Raw genomic sequence first — 20,662 nt, 5'->3', positions numbered from 1 at the left:
AGCTTTAAAGGCTGACTTTCCAACCCTGAGATACTGATGAGCAGCAAACAGTATAAAACATGAACAGCGTACGTGTTTCTTGCAGGTTGTTCTGGTTTTATGCTGGTTGCATGCAGCAATTTTATTTCTGAGGGAAAAAGGGGCGACCATCAATATGCCCCTTTAACTTGTCACTGACAGAAAGATGGACACACAGACAGTACTATCACTATAGGCCCCCTGCAGTAAGATAGCAGGGGCTTACAACTACAAACAAAATCAGCACTAAAAAGGAGTCCCACTACAATGTGATTGGTTGACACAAGTCAGGTGACCAAGTCATATGACAAACCTGTGGGATTTGTACAAAGCCTGATCCACTTGTGAAAACGGTAAATCTTCGTTGTCAACCGACGTGCTGTAATTACACGACAAAAACCAAAAAATGCAGTGTGTTTGCGTGTTGAATATATTAATAAACAGATATACCCAGGAATCATATTTATTGGCAAGCCAATTGGTCCTGAGATCTGCCCATTGCCCTAATGTTTTTATTTGAACTTTGTATCCGAAAATGCAGCAGTTCAGATATTTTTTTAATATTTAACTATTATATTTGAAGCTTAAACACCTCATGTATGTTTACTATGTGTTTTGTATAGCACAAAAATTAGAAGATTTGCACATGTTAAATATAATAAAATGGCATTTGTATCCAAAAAATGTATGTCCTAAATACATCGCATTTTCAAACAAATTATTTTCAAAAGTTGCTTAACCTTTAAAGTTTCTTTAAATTAAACTTCTAATTTATATGCCCGATCCACAAGTTTTCGTGTAGTAAACATCAAAATAATATATAAAGACATGGTGACTTTGAAGTGGTAAATAACTCACTTGACACATCACAAATGTTAACTTATAATTACGTGAATTTACAATTTTGATGGAGAGTAAATATTGTTGTTATTATGGCCATGATATTATTGTGGAGAAGTACACAAAAGACAATGAAAGGTGAAAATACTTCAACAAAACCAATAAACTGCTGCAAAAACAATGCCAATTAACCCTTTCAGTGCGGGAACCAAATTTTAAAGGCCTTTGCAAACAGTTTGGATCCAGATGAGACGCCACAGAACGTGGCGTCTAATCTGGATCCAAACTGTTTGCTATTCTAATAGTATTGTTTGAAAAAAAATGAAAAAAATGCTTATTTTACAAGTTCAGCAGACGACATTTTAGCAGACGACAAATTTCCCAGCATGCAAAGGGTTAATAAGTGATATGACCGAGGCCATTGGCCCAACACTGATCCAGTCAGTGTGAATTGGGACCAAACATATGCCACTTGTATAACGTATATATGGGGATAATTGTTTTTACAATTATATTGACTAAAAATTCAAGAACATTGGTCAGACTGAATGGTGTTTTTTGTGTTGGTCTTTTTTAAACCCAATCAATATCAAACCGGCAAAACCAAACATAATATGACCCCTGGATAAAACAAAACATCGCATGAACATGAGTGAACATTCTATACATAGTGCCACCAAATTAATCAGTGAAAGTATTTATCGACATGATCATTGTATCCTAATACATAATTTATTTTATTATTATCTTTAGTTTCCATTTGTTATATAGATGCCTTTCCCAAAAAGATGTAGTAATAAGCCATAACCTCAAGATCAAAATCAATATCAAAATAATCAAAAGCAATTCCTCCACCAAAGTGGCTGTCTAAGGTACACCATGACAATGAAAAGGACCTGCCTGTCAAAACAATTTTAAATGTATGGGCCGTGCTCTATGAAAGAGGGGTTTAATGCATGTGCGTAAAGTATTGTCTCAGATTAGCCTGTGCAGTCCCCACAGGCTAATCAGGGATGATACTTTCCTCTTTTATGATATTTTTGCTGCAAGAAAGTCTCTTCTTAGCAAAACTCCACTTTAGGCTGAAAGTGATGTCACTGATTAGCCTGTGCAGACTTTACGCACATGCATTAAACCCCCTTTTCACAGAGCACAACCCATACACATTTAACACTAACTGCTAGGAATGTACAAATGTAGAACCCTGGATAACAAGCCATCTTTTTTAATAGCCACCAAGAAAGTCACAAAAATACAAATAAACATGTCAGTCCCTATGCATCAACTGCAGATAATTCACCAAAAATGTTCATATTTGATAATCTTAAGCTATCCAATACATCAGCCCCATGTATGTTAACAATAAGAGTCTGGTTGTGGGAAAACTGGGCTTAATGCATGTGTGTAAAGTGTCATCCCAGATAAGCCGTGCAGGCGAATCATTCACAATCAGGGACGACACTTTTTGTCTTGGCTAGATTTTTGTTCAGAAGAGACTCTTTTAATTAAAAATATTGTATAATGAGCAAGTGTTGTCCCTGATTAGCCTGTGTGGAGTGCACAGGCTAAACTGGGACAGACCTCTATGCCTATGCATTAAGCCCAAGAATGCAGCTAATATTGTAGAGAAATTAAATGAATAAAAATTGATGGCACTGAACATAAGGATCAAAGGCACTGGAAATGCGACTGAATGTCTTGGTTATAAGAAACGAGGCTATTGTCAAGCAATATGGTCCCCTACCCGCTCCACCATTGTCAGAAATTCAACCATTTTCATTTTATTTTTTTTGGTTGCCATAGCAACCACAATTTTTGACATAGGAACAAAATGAAATGACGTGCATAATGTCCATATTGCCATCTATCCATGTTCCAAGTTTCATGAAAAAATATTAAGAACTTTTAAAGCAATCACAGGATCCAGAAAACCACCACTTTCAGCAGTATTTCTAGTCTATTTGTTGCCATAGCAACCAGAATTCTTGACATAGGAACAAAATGAAATGATGTGCATAATGTCCATATTGCCATCTATCCATGTTCCAAGTTTCATGAAAAAATATTAAGAACTTTCACAGTTATCGCAGGATCCAGAAAAGTGTGACGGATGGACGGACTGACAGACGGAGCGCAAACCATAAGTCCCCTCCGGTTAAACCGATAGGGGACAATAATATTAGTCTCCATTTACAAAAGTAGGAAAATGCAGAAAGGATTTTTTGTCAGTTGGAGATACAGTAATTAATTTTCAGATGAAATAACAATCATTGCATGTAAATGGACTATAAATAATTCTAATAATATTAAAACGCAATTAGGTATGAAGGTTATATTAAGAAATATCTATTTGTAGTTTGTTTAAATAAATAAGTCCACTATATTTAGTAAGCTTCCATACTTATTATTTCTTAATTTCATTTTTTGAAAATGTTAATTTTGTCATTCTATCTTGATTAATATTTAAATAATGGTTAGGATTCTGTTTTCATACCCTTGCTCTTGTTGTTCTTGGACTATTAATAATCTTTGAAATTAAATAATTATTTAATAATTATTTTCTTCTTTATATTAAGTTTAATCTTTAACACTTTCACTGAAAATAATTTCAAACTCTTACAAAAAGGAAGTAAACTGCACCCTGAGCAAGTAAGCCAATCAAGAAGTTAATTTAACAATCAAATAGAGCCTCTATTAGAAGATTGCCCATACTGAAAATGAATAAAACAAATGTTTTTATTTACAAGGTTGAGCCTGAGGAATAAAAAGCCTTTTGTTGCCAGTAAACATTTGTTAATTTGCTTTTTATAATTGTCAAGGAAGCATTAACGCCAAATGTAAACACATCAAAAGCAAGCAACTTAAAAATAATCAAATAATGCCCTTAAAAAGAGTGTTTTATTAATTAACATATTACTAGGACTGTTTCCTTTATGTATTTTCATTGATTTAAGAATCATCATTGATTGATAATGCATATTTTTATCCTCAGCACCAAAATTTAGCTTGCCATTTAAACCCCAAAGGCTCAAAATTCTCAGAAACAGTTGTTAGAATGAACATTTTATCATGTTATTTACAAAAACACCTACCCAGCCTTCCGCTTCACTTTGTTCGAATGTGGCGACGGTTCATCGTTTTCATGATCCTCCTTATCGTTTTGCGTTTCCGGCACAACCAACATGGCAGCCCTTTGATAGGTGGCCGCCTGGGCCTTGTGTGCAAGAATAGGATCTGAAAGAGACAAGACAGATTATGCTAATTATCTATTTAATCTAAACCATTCACATTCACACTATGACAGGTTTGTAGTGACTAAGAAATTTACGGCCTTTCTTACTAGATTCAAGACTTAACATTTCCAAGCTTTAGATACTGATTAGCAGCAAACACCTTAAAACCTCAACAAACTGTGTGCTACTCACAGGCTGGTCTGATTTATACTGAATGCATGTAGCTGTATTTACTTTGCTTCTGAGAGGGAAAGAGTTAAAACAACACCAAACGGCAGATTGTGAAATTTATATATACTGAAGAGTTTTTTGCTCAACAATTCGTGTCTTTATTATGTGGAAAAATAAAGTCTCAATAAGTGAATTTAAAATATAATTGTGTAATGGTGTGATTGAACTTAATATTCTTGTTTATGTTTTTTTTTTTTTAAGAACTTCCTTTCTTCTTCTTTTTTCTTAAAGTTATTCTTTGAATTGTTTATTTAAAAAGCCTTTACAAAATTCAAAATAATTCACTTTTTTACATTAAACAAGTAAATAGTCTAGAATAACACAAACATAAACAAAAGAGTAACATGGGACAAAATTGTCACAAAACCAGGTTTTCAATTTGGAAAAAAAAAGTCTGATTAAGGGAGACAACTCAAACTGAACTGATTATTCAAAGTTACCCCCCTTGTTTACAAATAAATCTATTTTAGTCTAGGCGACCTTGACCTTGGAGATATTGACGTAATTCTTTCGTGTGACACACCGTCCAATGATGGTGAACAAATGCGCCAAATGATTTTAAAAACCCACAATGAATGACTTACGTTAAAAAGTTGTGTATAAGGCGCACTTTTTTACCCCAAAATTTCATTTTAAAAACTTGATGCGCGTTATGCACAACTACAGCCATGCCAAGACATTTTTTCCCTGTCAGTAACCCAGTTGCAGTAATTCGTATCATTCTGTTTCCCGGTGTTTAAACTGTAACTATGTTAATAATAGTGTTATATTAACGATCTGAATAAGATGGAAAAACATGATTAAGTTAACATAAATATTTTCTATCTTTTTCAGGTGCGTACAGAGCATTGAAATCAAATAAATTTGAAGAAGAGAATAAAAAACAAGGAAGCCATTTTTATTTAAATGGTATTGTTTTCCCACAATATTATACCCTACTGTACTAGGGTTACACAATTTATTTGGAGGCACTTGTCGATTTACAATAGTATGTCGGCAAGGTCTTTCCAGATATATTTATGATAATTTTTCTTGATTTTCAAATGCGTTAATAAAATTGATGTTGTATTTGTTTACACGTTTTCATACGTCTTGTCAAGATTGAGGATGTGGTTATTGAGCAATTTGCGTAATCTGTCAAGTTTTGTGTAGCTGGGCTAATATCAAAACATGCGAACCGGCAAACGGCTTCACACCTCCATTGTTTGTTTATCGCTGGTAATGTCGTAATGGTGTTGAGAAGTTTGAGTTGTTAAAGTCTCCTGTCAATTATAGACACTCAAAAAGAACTCATGATATCAGCGATGTAAATAAACGCGCGGTTGTGAATAAGTCATGCATAAATAACCACATGACAATACCAATCGATAATGTCAGTTTCTTAGTTATAACTAATCCATCCTTTATGTGTACTCCGCCACGATAAAATCGTGGACAGTTACGTCGGAGACATATGATGAAAACCTTGATGGTATCCTCGTGGAAAGTGTGCATTTCATGCATAATTCATTTAAATCCAAACATTTATTTTTACGCATAATATGATTAAAAAAAACACACACACAAACAAGTTGTATCGTTATCGTCTTTAAAATAATTAATAATTGAAGCAATAAAAGAACGCGGAAGATAGGCAATGTAAATATAATGATTTTGAGTTAGCCTGTGGTACTGAATTTTCCCCCCAATTTTTTTGCTTCAAAAACTTTTTTTCCCGATTTCTTAGCTTAAAAAAGTAGATGCGCATTGTACATAAATGCGCGTTATACACAGCGTTTAACGGTAGTTATGGCCCGTATAAGCTCATTTATGGCCATTTTTGACCTTTGAACTCAAAGTGTGACCTTTACCTTGGAGATATCGACGTAATTCTTTTGTGCGACACACTGTCTAATGCTGGTGAACAAATGTGCCAAATGATTTTAAAATCTCGCAATGAACAACAAAGTTATGGCCTGGACAAGCTTGTTCCGCCCGCCCACAGACATTTGCCAATCAATCCTTTCGGAAAACCTGGTTAAAAACCCAAAATGCACTTCAAGACATCAGACATACCCTGTCCACCAACATTCTCATGGAGCGTTGAGAAATCCAGCGGTGGAACAAACGGCTTAGCATTCATGGTAGGAGACCTATCATTTATATTTGTGTTATCGTGCCGGATGTCCAAGAAAGCGATACGGGACGGCTTCTCCAGGAGTCCAGTGTCACTGTCCATGCGCGGATCGAGATGTCCATGGTCTGACGCGTGCCCGTTCGAGATTAGTTCCACGCCGTCCTCCTGGGCATCCATCACCTCCTCGTCAGTGTCGCTGAATGAGTTACGCCGTAAAGTCCGACTCGGTGTGCGCCGATTCTGTGGACCTGCTGATCTCTTGAACTGAAAGGGAGGCTCTCATATTGAAAATGAACCAAATATAGAGTAAGAAAAATTTATTTTTATTTTAACTTCAATTTATTTAAGTCTATTTTGAAATAAGCATGTTAAGCTAATCATCATCACCATCAAAATACAATAAGAGCATATGTTTGAAGAAGATTAAAAAAATACATCCTTTTGAAGAAAGATCAATTTACATAAACAAAAATAAAGATGTAAGATATCAAGTGTTAAGCATGAAACTGAATAATCTGCTGTACATTTCTATATCTGAAACAAGAGTTTTTACGCTCAACCCTTTGTAGTTCCACTCTCAACCATTGATAGTTTCTGTTCAACCCTTGATGGTTTAACACTAAACACTTGATAGTTTCACACTCAACACTTGATAGTTTCACACTTAAACACTTGATAGTTTCACGCTCAACCCTTGATAGTTTCACACTAAACACTTGATAATTTCACACTCTACCCTTGATGGTTTCACACTAAACACTTGATAGTTTCACGCTCAACCCTTGATAGTTTCACACTAAACATTTGATAGTTTCACACTCAACCCTTGATAGGTTCACACTCAACCCTTGAAAATTTCACACTCAACCCTTGAAAGTTTCACACTCAATACTTGATAGTTTCACACTCAACCCTTGATAGTTTCACACTAAACACTTGATAGTTTCATGCTCAACCCTTGATAGTTTCACACTAAACACTTGATAGTTTCACACTCAACCCTTGATAGTTTCACACTCAATCCTTGATAGTTTCACACTCAACCCTTGATAGTTTCACACTCAATCCTTGATAGTTTCACACTCAACCCTTGAAAGTTTCACACTCAACCCTTGATAGTTTCACACTAAACACTTGATAACTTCACACTCAACCCTTGATAGTTTCACACTCAACCCTTGATAGTTTCACACTCAACCCTTGATAGTTTCACACTCAACCCTTGATAGTTTCACACTCAACCCTTGATAGTTTCACACTCAACCTTGGTAGTTTCACACTCGACCCTTGATAGGTACACACTCAACCTTGGTAGTTTCACACCCTTGTGAGCATAGCATTTCATATTAGGCAATATTTGTGCGTGTTGATGAATTTAAATGAACCCTTAAACAATATATGAGGTAAAGCAAAAATTATTAGCAACAATACCCAGATAAGTATATCATGGACTTACATTTTGCAGGGGATCTGAGGTCCGATTGACGGCCTCAAATTGCTCTTTTCCCTTCTCCCTGGAATCTGAAATGCCAGTACTGGCTGCAACTGGTAACTGAAATAAGGAAGCAATTATCGCTTTATGTCTTGAAATTGCTTTTGATAAGAATGCCAACATATTTGAAATGGCCAATAGGATTAAAGGGATTTCATAGTTGGTTTAGAGAGGCATCCATTATGGCAAAATGTTAATCTTAATCTATAAATACTATTTAAAAGAAGACAGATGTTGTTATTTTTCTGCAATTACCCTCAACACTGCAGCACATTTGAACAAAAAACTTTGAAACTGGTCCATGCATTGACATTCAAACATCCTCGCACTTATCATAGATCGTCCATAATTACAACAAGGTCTCGTAAGTTAATAAATCAAAAGTTTTAGGGCTAAGCATAGGCAGTTCATATTAACAAGATCTCACATGTTCATCAATCATTAACAATAGGGCTTATCATAGACCGTCCATAATTAAAACACGGTCTCACAAGTTAACAAATCAAAAGGTTTAGGCCTTCCATTACTACACCAAGATCTGACAAATTCATCAATAATAAGTTCTAGGACTTCTCATACAACAAGATTGTTAATCCTTAAAACCCAAACAAGACACAACAAGACAACGCATTGCAGGACTGGACAGGCAGGCAGACTGACTCCCATGATTCCATTTCAACACTGTCTATTTCATACTGGAAGGTATTTCAAAGCAAGTTATTGCAGCATCAATACTCACCTGAGACACTACCGGGCCTTTGCCTTCAAACAATTCAGAGGGCTTTGAAGAGGTCTTTGGCTTTAAAACTTTGGATGTTTGGCTCGGCACATCCAACTGGTTGTTTTCAAATGCCTGCACACGAGACTTCACACTTGATGGAACATTAGTTGGGGTACTAAAAATTGTAAAATTGTAAATAATAGTTTTGTGACTGGTGCATTCAATTTACCTGTCATTGTGTATATTTAAGTAATATATAGGTAAAATGATATAAAGTTTGTAAACAAGACATTTATATTAAAGAATTTCTTTACTCCATATACATTTCCCTCAAAAGCAACAAACTGTTTATAGTCAGTGCGACAATGAATATACCAAAACACATTTATTATACATCAAGAGCTGTTGATAATATCTGTTCCAGTTTCTTAAACAGTGTTAAAAATTCACATGACTTCCTTTTAAGATTGTTTTTTATTGCAAATTGTTCGGGGAAGAAAAATGTTTTCATCAAGATAATTAATAATATTAAAATGCAAGATATCATTTCATAAACAGAAATTTATGTAAGAAAAAAAATAGAACAAATTGACATAACTTACAGTTGGAGATCAGGATTTGGGTCAATATGCCCTTCGTCAGCTGAAATAAAAACACCAATTATAATACAGTATTGAAACATCAGTTACGAAATTGCTTTACAATCTTATGGTTCTGAAAAAACAAGACAACATCCGAGTTCTCAAGTATCAATCACCAGCACTTGATTTCTTATCAAAATACACAAGGAGCCAGTTTTGGCTTGAAGAACCTTATTTGTAGTGCCAAGACATGTAACACATCTGAAAGATCAAATATTTCAAACAATGCAAAACATTAAAACATAATGCTTAATATTTAAAAACAGTCTGATTTCAAATACCAAATCATGTATGAGTTACATTCTACTAAGTGCATCAGAACTGATACATTAACATAAGGTAACAGTCCATATTATATAGCTGTTTCTACATCCTTAAAAAAAATAAACATAAAAAATATCCTTAAAAAAATACTTTTAATTTAAAAAAATTTCCTTTTGAAAAATTCACAAATCCTGTTACAGATGTATTCTTGTACTTCATCCATACAAAGATATTTAGTACATACTTATTTAATTAAATATGGGGATTCATTATTTAAATAGAATTTAGATAACAAAGTATGTCCATAAAATCAAAAATGAATAAGTTTCAATAATGATGACTAAGAATAAATAATAATGAATAAGGGTGAAATTAATGAATAACCTTTCTCAATTTCTTTCTCAAAGTCGGCCTTACTTATTTTGAATGTTCATCTTCCAATTGTATGTCTTCCTTTTCAAACTAATTTTTAAAACAAAATTAATTATATTGGCATTGATTATTCAAATAAAAAAACATAAAAGCATACAACAAGTCTATTAACACTCACCATAAATTATATTATATTTTAGTATCCTTTGTTACAAGTTATATCTCTTACAAACTAATTACGTTTAATTTTGATTATTGTATTGGAACAGTTCAACACATTTTTCATTACAAACTTGTGCATTATGTATGATGGAATCCAAATGAATTTTTTATTTTATTCCTTCCTTTTGTATATACAAAAATAATCTTTATGTAAACAAAATTTTGAAGAAATTGCTTTATCAAATTGTCTATTTATTATTTGAAGAACAATGTATTCCAAAGACATTTCTCTCTTTAAGCGTTTATTAATTGCTCATAATAATTTAAGTTAAGAGTTTCTAACTAATTAAGACATAAATCATAAAAAACAACATGAAAATCAATGATGTCTCTATGTCTTTAACACTGCAATCATGTGTAATTTATTGTATGAAAATATATCTCCAATTACATTTATGCCACCAACCATTTTACAATTAACAAAATAATCCATACTTAAAGGTGCCTTTTCACAGATTTTGGCATTTTTTAACTTATTCATTAAATGCTTTATATCGAAAAATGTAAACATTGGATCGTAAAAGCTCCAGTAAAAAATCAAGAATAAAATTAAAAAAAGGAAAAGAACATTGCCCGGACCAGGTTTCGAACCAGTGACCCCTGGAGTCCTGCCAGAGTCCTGAAGTAAAAACGCTTTAGCCTACTGAGCTATTCCGCCGAGTACACTTACCCGACGTATTTTATACCTTATATAAGCAATCTTCGTAGTTTCACAAAATTTAACGACAAAAACAGAACTCTCCAAATTATTCAATCGTTTCGCGTTGCAACGCTTTATAATTTTTAGGTTTTAAAATCGTCAAAAGATGCATATAATGGCTATATTAGACCATGGTAAATGTTCAGTATTACTCTTTCCTCACAAATATCATAACTAAAACGAAAATTTGCGAATCTGAAACAACTTTTTTCAATTTTGTCAATTTACCAAAGCGTGAAAAGATCCCTTTAAAGACACTCCATGCATAAAATAAAAAACAAAGTGTGCAATCAATCTTACTTTTACCATATCTTGCAAATATTTGTAAAGCATCAATATCAATCCAGACATAATATACCCACTATCTAATTGTCCTCAAATCTGTTGAAGATAACTAACCATAAAGTAGTTATAAAGCTACCATTTCACATAAAATAAAACATACATCATACTTTATCACAAACTATAGTTGTATAGCTTCCAGTTCACCAATAATAAAATAAAATATCATTATTTATTCCCAGGTATAATTTTGAAGCTACAGTTTCACATTTCATAAATAAACATCAAAATTAGCCACCAACTATAAATTTAAAGCTATATTTTCAAATAACATAAAATAAAATATACATCATAATTTATCTCCAAGAATAGTTTATTTAACACTGTTTTGCTCAGGCAAGCTGAAAACATAAATTTAAGACTAATCTTGCTATAAGTGTAAAAATATATCCTCTGAGACAAAAATCATGAACAAGCATAATAAATGATTTGATGTTATTTTCTGACCAACAAGTTTATCATTAATCAAGGATACAGAAAATGGCTATATTTGTTTAAAAACTTATTTATACATCTGATACTGAAATCTCTCACTAGTGAAAACCTCATTTGTGGGTAACATCATACATGATTCAAGACTGTAAAATGAAAGAAATGAGCCTCAATCTGTTCAAACAGGGTTAAACCCTTACAATGCGGGAACCGAATTTTTAAGGCCTTTGCAAACAGTTTGGATCCAGATGAGACGCCACAGAACGTGGCGTCTCATCAGGATCCAAACTGTTTGCTATTCTGATAGTATTCTTTGAAAAAAATCGAAGAAAATGCTAATTTTAGAAATTCTGCAGACGACATTTTAGCAGACGAAAAATTTCCCAGCATGCAAAGGGTTAAAGCATAGGCGTAAAGTATTGTTCCCGATTTGCCATTGCTTATAAGACTCATTAGGGTAGGAACTTTTCGCCATAAATGGATTTTCGCTAGGAGCCTTCCTTTAACCCCCCCCCCCCCCTCCACAACATAAGCGGAACATGTTGTCCTCAGAATATGGGACAACACTTAAAGCACATTCATAACACCACATGCATTTTATTAGAGCTAGGCTCCACAAATTGTTGTCCTCAGTTTCTCACCTGTAGTTTACCAAGCCAGAGAGCTGGTGCTACACCTCACCTCAATATTATGCAACCAGGCTCTCCAACAATCTAGCCCATTATGATGGTCAATAGGCCAGATAATGTTTGCAAATTAAAACCAACATCGACATTTATCAGCTTGTTCAAGTTATCATGTTCCCGATTATTATAAAGTGATTGTTTCAAGTTCATCATTTTGTATAATACCAGTCATTACAACCTGTATTATTATACAAAACTAACCTGTGTTAATCATACACAGATAATTAATGCTTTAAAAGAAGAAAATTCAACACTGAACCTCCTGTGCTTTTGGGGGAAAGGCAAAGGCAAATGAATTAATATGAGATAATCTAATGGTGACAGAAGCAGAGATAATAAATCAGTATTTAGCAGCCTAACCCTTAAAATGAAGTATTCAGATGGTAAATCTTAAATATTATGACATCAACCTTTCAGACAAAAGGCCATGTAATAATCCATTCCATAATGATTCAATGCATTTGTACATGTATATGTTTAATGAGGCCTAAGTACAAAAAAATGTTTTTATACCGGAAAACAGGCAACTATTATCCAAACAAAAATGGTTAATGTATGGAATCAAGATCTGTGCAACCCTTAATTGGGGGTTAATAATTATTCAAGTCTGCTCTGTGAAACCATGCTTAATGCATAAAGTGTTGTTCCAGATAAGCCAGTGCAGTTGGTTTATCTGGAACTAAACTTTACGCACATGCATTAAGTCCAGTTTTTCCCAAAACAAGGCTCGCGTCCATTTCTAGGAAGTCACTACCGATTTATATCAAATTTAGGAGAAGATAATTAATTGAGCTCCCATAGCCCAATATTTGTGTATACATAAGTATATCTGTACAATAGTGTTAAAACAATAACACGTCTGGTTATTCTCACAACATGTGCGTACCTTTGAGCGGATCCTCTTGTATTGTGGTGTCGATGCTGGCATTCAAGAGAGAGGTGTCGTCACCAAACAGGTGGCCTATCACAGTTGCTTTTATGGCTTTATCCACGAACCTGAAAAGAACACAAGTTAAATTTCCATTTAAGAGTTATCACCCCTTAGATACATATTTTGACATATTTGTAGTCCCTTAGAAAGTTCAATTTAACTAAATACCTTTCTTACTGATTTCAAGTTCATTTCCAACCCTTATTTACTGATGAGCAGCAAACAGCATAAAACCTGAACAGACTGCGAGTTACTCGCAGGCTGTTCTGGTTTTATGCTGGTTGCAAAAGCCATTTTTACTTTGCTTCTTATGAGGGAAAGGCTTAAATAACTGTATATAATCTTATTTAACACCATTCCTGTTTTATTTATTTCCAATTTAAGGGCAGGAAAAAGGGAAACAGATGGTATAGATTGAATCTCACAACATATTAAGTTGTCTATTACATACATGCCATAATTTTTCAGACCAAGTACGGGACATTGTGTTAAATTGTCCGGGACTTTTGCCGATTTTCCGGGACATGTATAAAATGTAGCGATATTTATAGACATATGCATTTTTGGTACGTTTTGTTTTGTTTCGCATCGTTAATTGCAAAAGTTCGAAAGCCTATCCGAAATACACTTGATCTATTAACGTCAAATTAAACATTACTAGTTCCGTTACTAGATACAGGCCATGTGTTTTCAGTGTAAGCGTTCTAAACATAGATGGTGACGTCACTGCGTTATTGTTATTAAGACCGGTGTGTAACGCGTAGTTGTTGATACGCCTTTATTCATTTATAACATTTATATAATAAAAAATACAACAATACAGTACCGTTAGATCGTCAACTCAAATCAATTTACAATACATACAACCAATCACAATAAAACAAATACAACAAAACAGTACCGGTAGATCGTCAACTTAAAATCCGGACAGTCACACATTAGTTACACTCTTGTTTCGCTGCAGATATAAGTCAATTAACAACCAAAACAATGCCGCCTTTTCGGTTTGACCGCGAACGTGAGACAATCAATATGATAACAGGACCCCTGTTAATTGATCGATTTTGACACGTAGCGTAGTCTGCCTATTCGGGTAGGCATTGTCATGGAGACGCTGCATATATACACAGATTCGAGGTGCAGTTAAGCCTAAGATAAGGTACATGTATATATGGATTTTGTAAATTCCGGGACATTTGACAGATTTCCGGGACAGCGGAACAAGTTCTTCATTTCCGGGACTGTCCCGGACAATCCGGGACGTATGGCATGTATGTTGTCTATTAGCTTGAGTTGCTAATGTGATAACAAGAGCACTGCAAAATGGGTGCCACGCTCAGCAATGAAAGCTTGTCAGATTTTTTTTTTTTTTTAAAGGTCACAGTGACCTTGACCTTTGACCTAGTGACCCAAAAATGGGTGTGGCATGTAGAACTCATCAAGGTGCAGCTACATGTGAAGTTTCAAAGTTGTAGGTTGAAGCACTTTGATTTAAGAGCCAATGTTCAAAACATCAACAAAATGTAAAGGTTTTAGCACAACGCGGACGGCGGTAGGGTAGGGGACAACAAGTATATGTAACAATCTTATTACATTTTACAAATCAGATAAAACATTGATGAATAATAAACTAGAATAAACAAGAGCACCGCATAACGGTCAATATTTGGTGCACCTGCATTAAGAATACTTTTTCCAGATCTCACCTATTATTGTAACAGAAACTATCACACCCACACCCATACCTGTTTCTTTCAAGCAGGACCTCTACACTGATATCCATGCAGACCAAGTAGTTATAAACAATAAGATTGCGAAAGCAAATAAACCTGATTTCAAACAAGAATTTCCATATTTCTTTTTATCATAACAATTCCTGACATAAATACAAAATACAACCCAAATTTCTTCGAAAAAAAATGTGTGCTTTACACTGTGATGTAAACTTTTATCACAAATTGTTTCAGTGAAGAAAGACAAACAAGCAATTCAGAGCAATATTTCATCACATTTGGTTCACTATAACTTTAAAGCAAATTTCATCAGACTTGTCAAATTTGGTGTCACTATAACCACGACATTATTTCTCATACACACTATGCAAATTAAATGACAATCACACATTATTTGCTATTTATCAGCTGCCCCTATTGTTCCCAATAAAGCTGGATGCAGTGCTGTACCAATAGGCTGGATCCGAATCAGCATGACTCACTATGATGCAACTCTTAACAAAATCCAACTGCAGCATGCAAGCTAAATCTATAAATGTGGACTGCTCATATCAAAATTGCTGTATCTTGTATGTGAAACTGTAAGGATTTGATACAGTTTTGCATGTGATAGTAATAGAATGTGATAGAAAGAAAAGCATAAGTAGTAAAGCTGTAATGTCACACGCTTAACATTACAGACTGATTTAATACAGCTTGGCCTTAATATAATAGTCATCAGATATAAGGAGACGTATACATCATATGATCATGGCTTAATTTCATCATAAAGGTGGTACTATTGTAAATAAAATGTAATTAAGCGCTGGAACCAAATTTTAAAGGCCTTTGCAAACAGTTTGGATCCAGATGAGACGCCACAGAATGTGGCGTCTCATCAGGATCCAAACTGTTTGCTATTCTGATAGTATTCTTTGAAAAAAAATCGAAGAAAATGCTAAATTTAGAAATTCAGCAGACAACATTTTAGCATACGACAAATTTCCCAGCATGCAAAGATGCAAAAGGTTAACATCTTGGTCATATCAGCAGTAAGATATTCTTATGTATGGGCCATGCTCTGTGAAAAGGGGATTTAATGCATGTGCTTAAAGTGTCGTCCCAGATTAGCATGTGAAGTCACTCAGGCACGACACTTTCCGATGAAACTGGATTTTTGCTAACAAGAGACCTTCTTTAAACGAAATATATCATAAAAGTGGTAAGTGTTGTCTGTGATTATCATGTGCGGACTGCACAGGCTAATCTGGGACTGCACTTTAGGCACATGCAATAAACCCCCTTTTAACAGCCCGGCCCATATATATAGTATCTTTAACTTGATAAAGGAGATTATATCAAATATATCATATAACCATAGTAAGATAATTTTGAAACAATACCATTTAAGGTAATCAACATTATAACAAAACAAATTATTTTAAAAAACTAACACTTTTTTATTATACAACTCTTATAAGAAAACAATTTACAGATGGCTGAAGAGTTGTTGTTAAATTATTCAATACAGATTGTTGACCAAGTCTTCAATAAAGATGCTTAAAGGTGTGTGATTTGCTTTAATTATTTAACTCTTTCAGTGCTGGAACCGAATTTTGAAGGCCTTTGCAAACAGTTTGGATCCAGATGAGACGCCACAGAACATGGCGTCTCATCAGGATCCAAACTGTTTGCTATTTTTGTAGTATTCTTTGAAAAAAATCGAAGAAAATGCTAATTTTAGAATTCAGCAGACGACATTTTAGCAGACAACAAATTTCTCAGCACGCAAAGAGTTAAATGAACACATTTCCCTATATAATAGACTAAGACGAGCTTGGATTTGCTCTTAGCAGATTAGGTTTTGTAGAATACAAGAAAACTTATTTCAATTTAAGTAATACATCTAAAGTTTAATTCTATGTATGTACACTTAGAACAGTCAAACCAGCATACTCAGGGATGTAAATCGCAAGAATTGTGATAGCTATGTGTTATCAAATGGGGTAATCACATGACAAACAAGGCATTTAATTTTTTGTTTGTTTTTTCTAATTTCTTTTTTCATGAATACTCAAGTTTGTGGACTGGTTTTTGAGAATGTTATTTTTAGGACTTTGTATTTTGTCATTTTCCAAATATTTTGTGTGAAATTCAAGGATTTGTCAACCCGTGAAATCATCTAAAATAAATGTCCCACAAATAATACTCATTTTACGGTATGTCCTTGGGAGGTCATTGGGATACTTTCACTGTAACTTATTTCATGTCCTATTTCTTGCACTTCTCATCACAAGTGACATGTATGATAAAGCCTACTTTTCTCAGAAGTTCAAGCTAATATTAGTTTGGTTCCAATGTATTTGCCCATAGCTAAGTAACTATGGATGGAGAACTTCAAACCCTGTATAACATGCACACAAATTATAGATAAAAAGCTAACGACCTAGTTTTTCCTTCAAATATTTAAGTGGGTTAAGCTGAAAGCAGCATGCACACCCTTGAAAAGCATGGACATCAAACAACCAAACTAATGGAAAAACTTGCTGCCAAAAAAAATATGACCTTGACAATTTATCTCTTGATTTGAAATTAAAGGCAGTCATATTTTGTCAAGACTTACAAGTACAAGCATACTAATAATATAATCCAAAGAATGCCTAGATATTATGTGGCAGCAATTTTAATGTATCATGCACACGTGACCATGATTTCTGACCTTTTGACCTAAAAATCTATAGGCATCTTCCTTTCTTCAAAAGCAACAAGGCAAGCTATTTACATGTTTAAAGGTCAAAGCATTAGAGTGAATTTCATTTTACAAGCCCCTGTGACCTTGACCTTTGACCTGATAACCTCAAGCTTTCCTTTCCACCAAAGCAACCATTATACCAATTAGAATACTTGTAGGCAAGTGTTCTCAAGATATTGAGTGGAAAAAATGTATTGTTACAAGCCACTGTGACCTTGACTTTGACCTGTTGACCTAAAAAAAAAATAGGAGTCATTATTTCCTTTGCTTTCCAGCAACCAGCATACAAATGATCAAAGGTGGTATGTGATATGCAAGATAATTTCCACCAATGATCTGATCATAGATCCATGCATTCTCAAGATATTGTGCTGTAATGAAGCACATTAGCCCATGTGATCTTGACCTCTGACCTGTTGACCTCACAATCTATAATTGTCTTCCTTTCATCTCAAGTAATTTCATCATACCTGTTTTGCATATGTATAGGTCAAATTGTTCTCTCGATAAAGAGCAGAAACTAATAGTCTAGGCACAGACCGACCTACCAACAGAACTACCAACAGACTGACAGACCTACCAACAGAACTACCAACAGACTGACAGACCTACCAACAGAACTACAAACCGACCAACCCACCTACCCACAAAACTACCAACAGACCGACAGACCTACCAACAGAACTATCAACAGACTGACAGACCTACCAACAGACCAACATAATTAACAACAGACCAACCAACAGATCTACTAATATAACTACTAACAGACCTACAGACCTACCAACATACCTTACCCACAGAACTACCAACAGACTGACAAACCTAACAACAGACTGACTATCAGACCAACAGACCTACCAACAGACCTACCAACGGACCTACCAACAGACCTACTTACAGAACTACCAATATCCGAAAGAACTTCCAACAGACCGACAGACCTACAAACAAACAGAAAAATGCACCTCCTTTCTTGAATGGGGGCATAATTAGGACCACAAGTTGTTGAATAAACATTGAATCAATCATTTAGGACCAAAAGTTGTTGAATAAAGATTGAATCAATCATGATCAGTTGGCACAGTAAACACATCATACTGTAAAGTGCAATATTATAAGAACAAGTAAAATTTTGACAATCACTTATTATGTGGAATGATACTGGTTAGCATACTCGTATTGCACCTAACTCATCGCAAAAATAAATCAATTAAATAAGGGTTAGTGGACATACATTTGTTTTTTGTAATTATATTAAATTTAATACCGACAAGTTTTCAAAGTAGGGTATAATCTTAAACGTTTGGCTCAGATTGAAAAACTGAAACAAGACCTTTTGTCATAGGGTAGACAAATGGGTAAAATCTACATTTTCAATCTTTTACCACACTACTACAGTGGTTACTGTGAACAATAATGACATGTTTTAAGAAAATCTGTTTGATACTGTAGGCGGTGTTGCTTTCACACAAGGAAAGATCCCTATACATTCCTATTAGAACAATAAAACTAAAATCGAACAGCCAAAACTTAGAAACAGAAAAGTTAAATTCACAAATGCATGTACACATCAACGACAAAAAAGAGTTGAAAATAATTGGGAAGTGGACTGATGAATTGCAATATAGTGAAATTTTCCCTTCCCTACAAATAATTTGACAAATGGGGCACTCAAATCTAGACTAGGTTCAATTCAAAATAAAACATAATCTGAATAAATGTAAAAAAAATTACCACAACAAGTATACATCTTTCTTAAAATCGGTCTTGTTCACTGCAATTTATTGAGATAAACTTTCCCTGGAACATAACTATGTTAATTAAACCAACTATTTTGTAATTTTGGTCCTTAAATGAATTATATATCACCATTATTGGAACAAGGGCTGTTTGTAAAACATGCATGCCCCCCATATGGGCTGTCCGTTGTAGTGGCAGCCATTGTGTGAATACGATTTTTGTCACTGTGACCTTGACCTTTGACCTAGTGACCTGAAAATCAAAAGGGGTCATCTGCGGGTCAGGATCAATGTACCTATGAAGTTTCATGATCCTAGGCAAAAGCGTTCTTGAGTTATCATCCGAAAATCATTTTACTATTTCGGGTCACCGTGACCTTGACCTTTGACCTAGTGACCTCAAAATCAATAGGGGTAATCTGCAAGTCATGATCAATCTACCTATGAAGTGTCATGATCCTAGGCGTATGCGTCTTGAGTTATCATCCGAAAACCATTTTACTATTTCGGGTCACCGTGACCTTGACCTTTGACCTAGTGACCTCAAAATCAATAGGGGTCATCTGCGAGTCATGATCAATCTACCCATGAAGTTTCATGATCCTAGGCGTATGCCTTCTTGAGTTATCATCCGGAAACCATTTTACTATTTCGGGTCACCATGACCTTGACCTTTGACCTAGTGACCTCAAAATCAATAGGGTTCATCTGCGAGTCATGATCAATCTACCCATGAAGTTTCATGATCCTAGGCGTATGCGTTCTTGAGTTATCATCCGAAAACCATTTTACTATTTCGGGTCACTGTGACCTTGACCTTTGACCTAGTGACCTCAAAATCAATAGGGGTCATCTGCGAGTCATGATCAATCTACCCATGAAGTTTCATGATTCTAGGTGTATGCGTTCTTGAGTTATCATCCGGAAACCATTTTACTATTTCGGGTCACCATGACCTTTGACCTAGTGACCTCAAAATCGATAGGGGTCATCTGCAAGTCATGATCAATCTACCCATGAAGTTTCATGATCCTAGCCGTATGCGTTCTTGAGTTATCATTCAAAAACCATTTTACTATTTCTGGTCACCGTGACCTTGACCTTTGACCTAGTGACCTCAAAATCAAAAGGGATCATCTGCGAGTCATGATCAATGTACCTATGAAGTTTCATGATCCTAGGCCCAAGCGTTCTTGAGTTATCGTCTGACAACCA

General features: G+C 34.7%; 1 protein-coding gene across 4 annotated transcripts in view; it reads right to left on the bottom strand.

The window, feature by feature from the left end:
- LOC127867200 (protein FAM13B-like) overlaps window positions 1-20,662 on the bottom strand; it is a 96,630-nt gene that overhangs the window by 29,841 nt on the left and 46,127 nt on the right. For 3 of the 4 annotated variants that reach the window (XM_052408241.1, XM_052408244.1, XM_052408242.1), the window contains 7 exons: window positions 13,197-13,306; window positions 9,254-9,293; window positions 8,670-8,826; window positions 7,895-7,990; window positions 6,378-6,702; window positions 3,951-4,092; window positions 332-397 (listed from right to left, as the gene is read on the bottom strand). In XM_052408241.1, coding sequence (XP_052264201.1) covers window positions 332-397; window positions 3,951-4,092; window positions 6,378-6,702; window positions 7,895-7,990; window positions 8,670-8,826; window positions 9,254-9,293; window positions 13,197-13,306 — 936 coding nt within the window. The remainder of the gene's footprint in view (window positions 1-331; window positions 398-3,950; window positions 4,093-6,377; window positions 6,703-7,894; window positions 7,991-8,669; window positions 8,827-9,253; window positions 9,294-13,196; window positions 13,307-20,662) is intronic. The other variant, XM_052408243.1, reaches the window with a different exon arrangement.

Source organism: Dreissena polymorpha, chromosome 2, assembly GCF_020536995.1.
Source record: "Dreissena polymorpha isolate Duluth1 chromosome 2, UMN_Dpol_1.0, whole genome shotgun sequence".
NCBI lineage: Eukaryota > Metazoa > Mollusca > Bivalvia > Myida > Dreissenidae > Dreissena > Dreissena polymorpha.
This window is presented reverse-complemented; position numbering and strand designations above follow the sequence as displayed.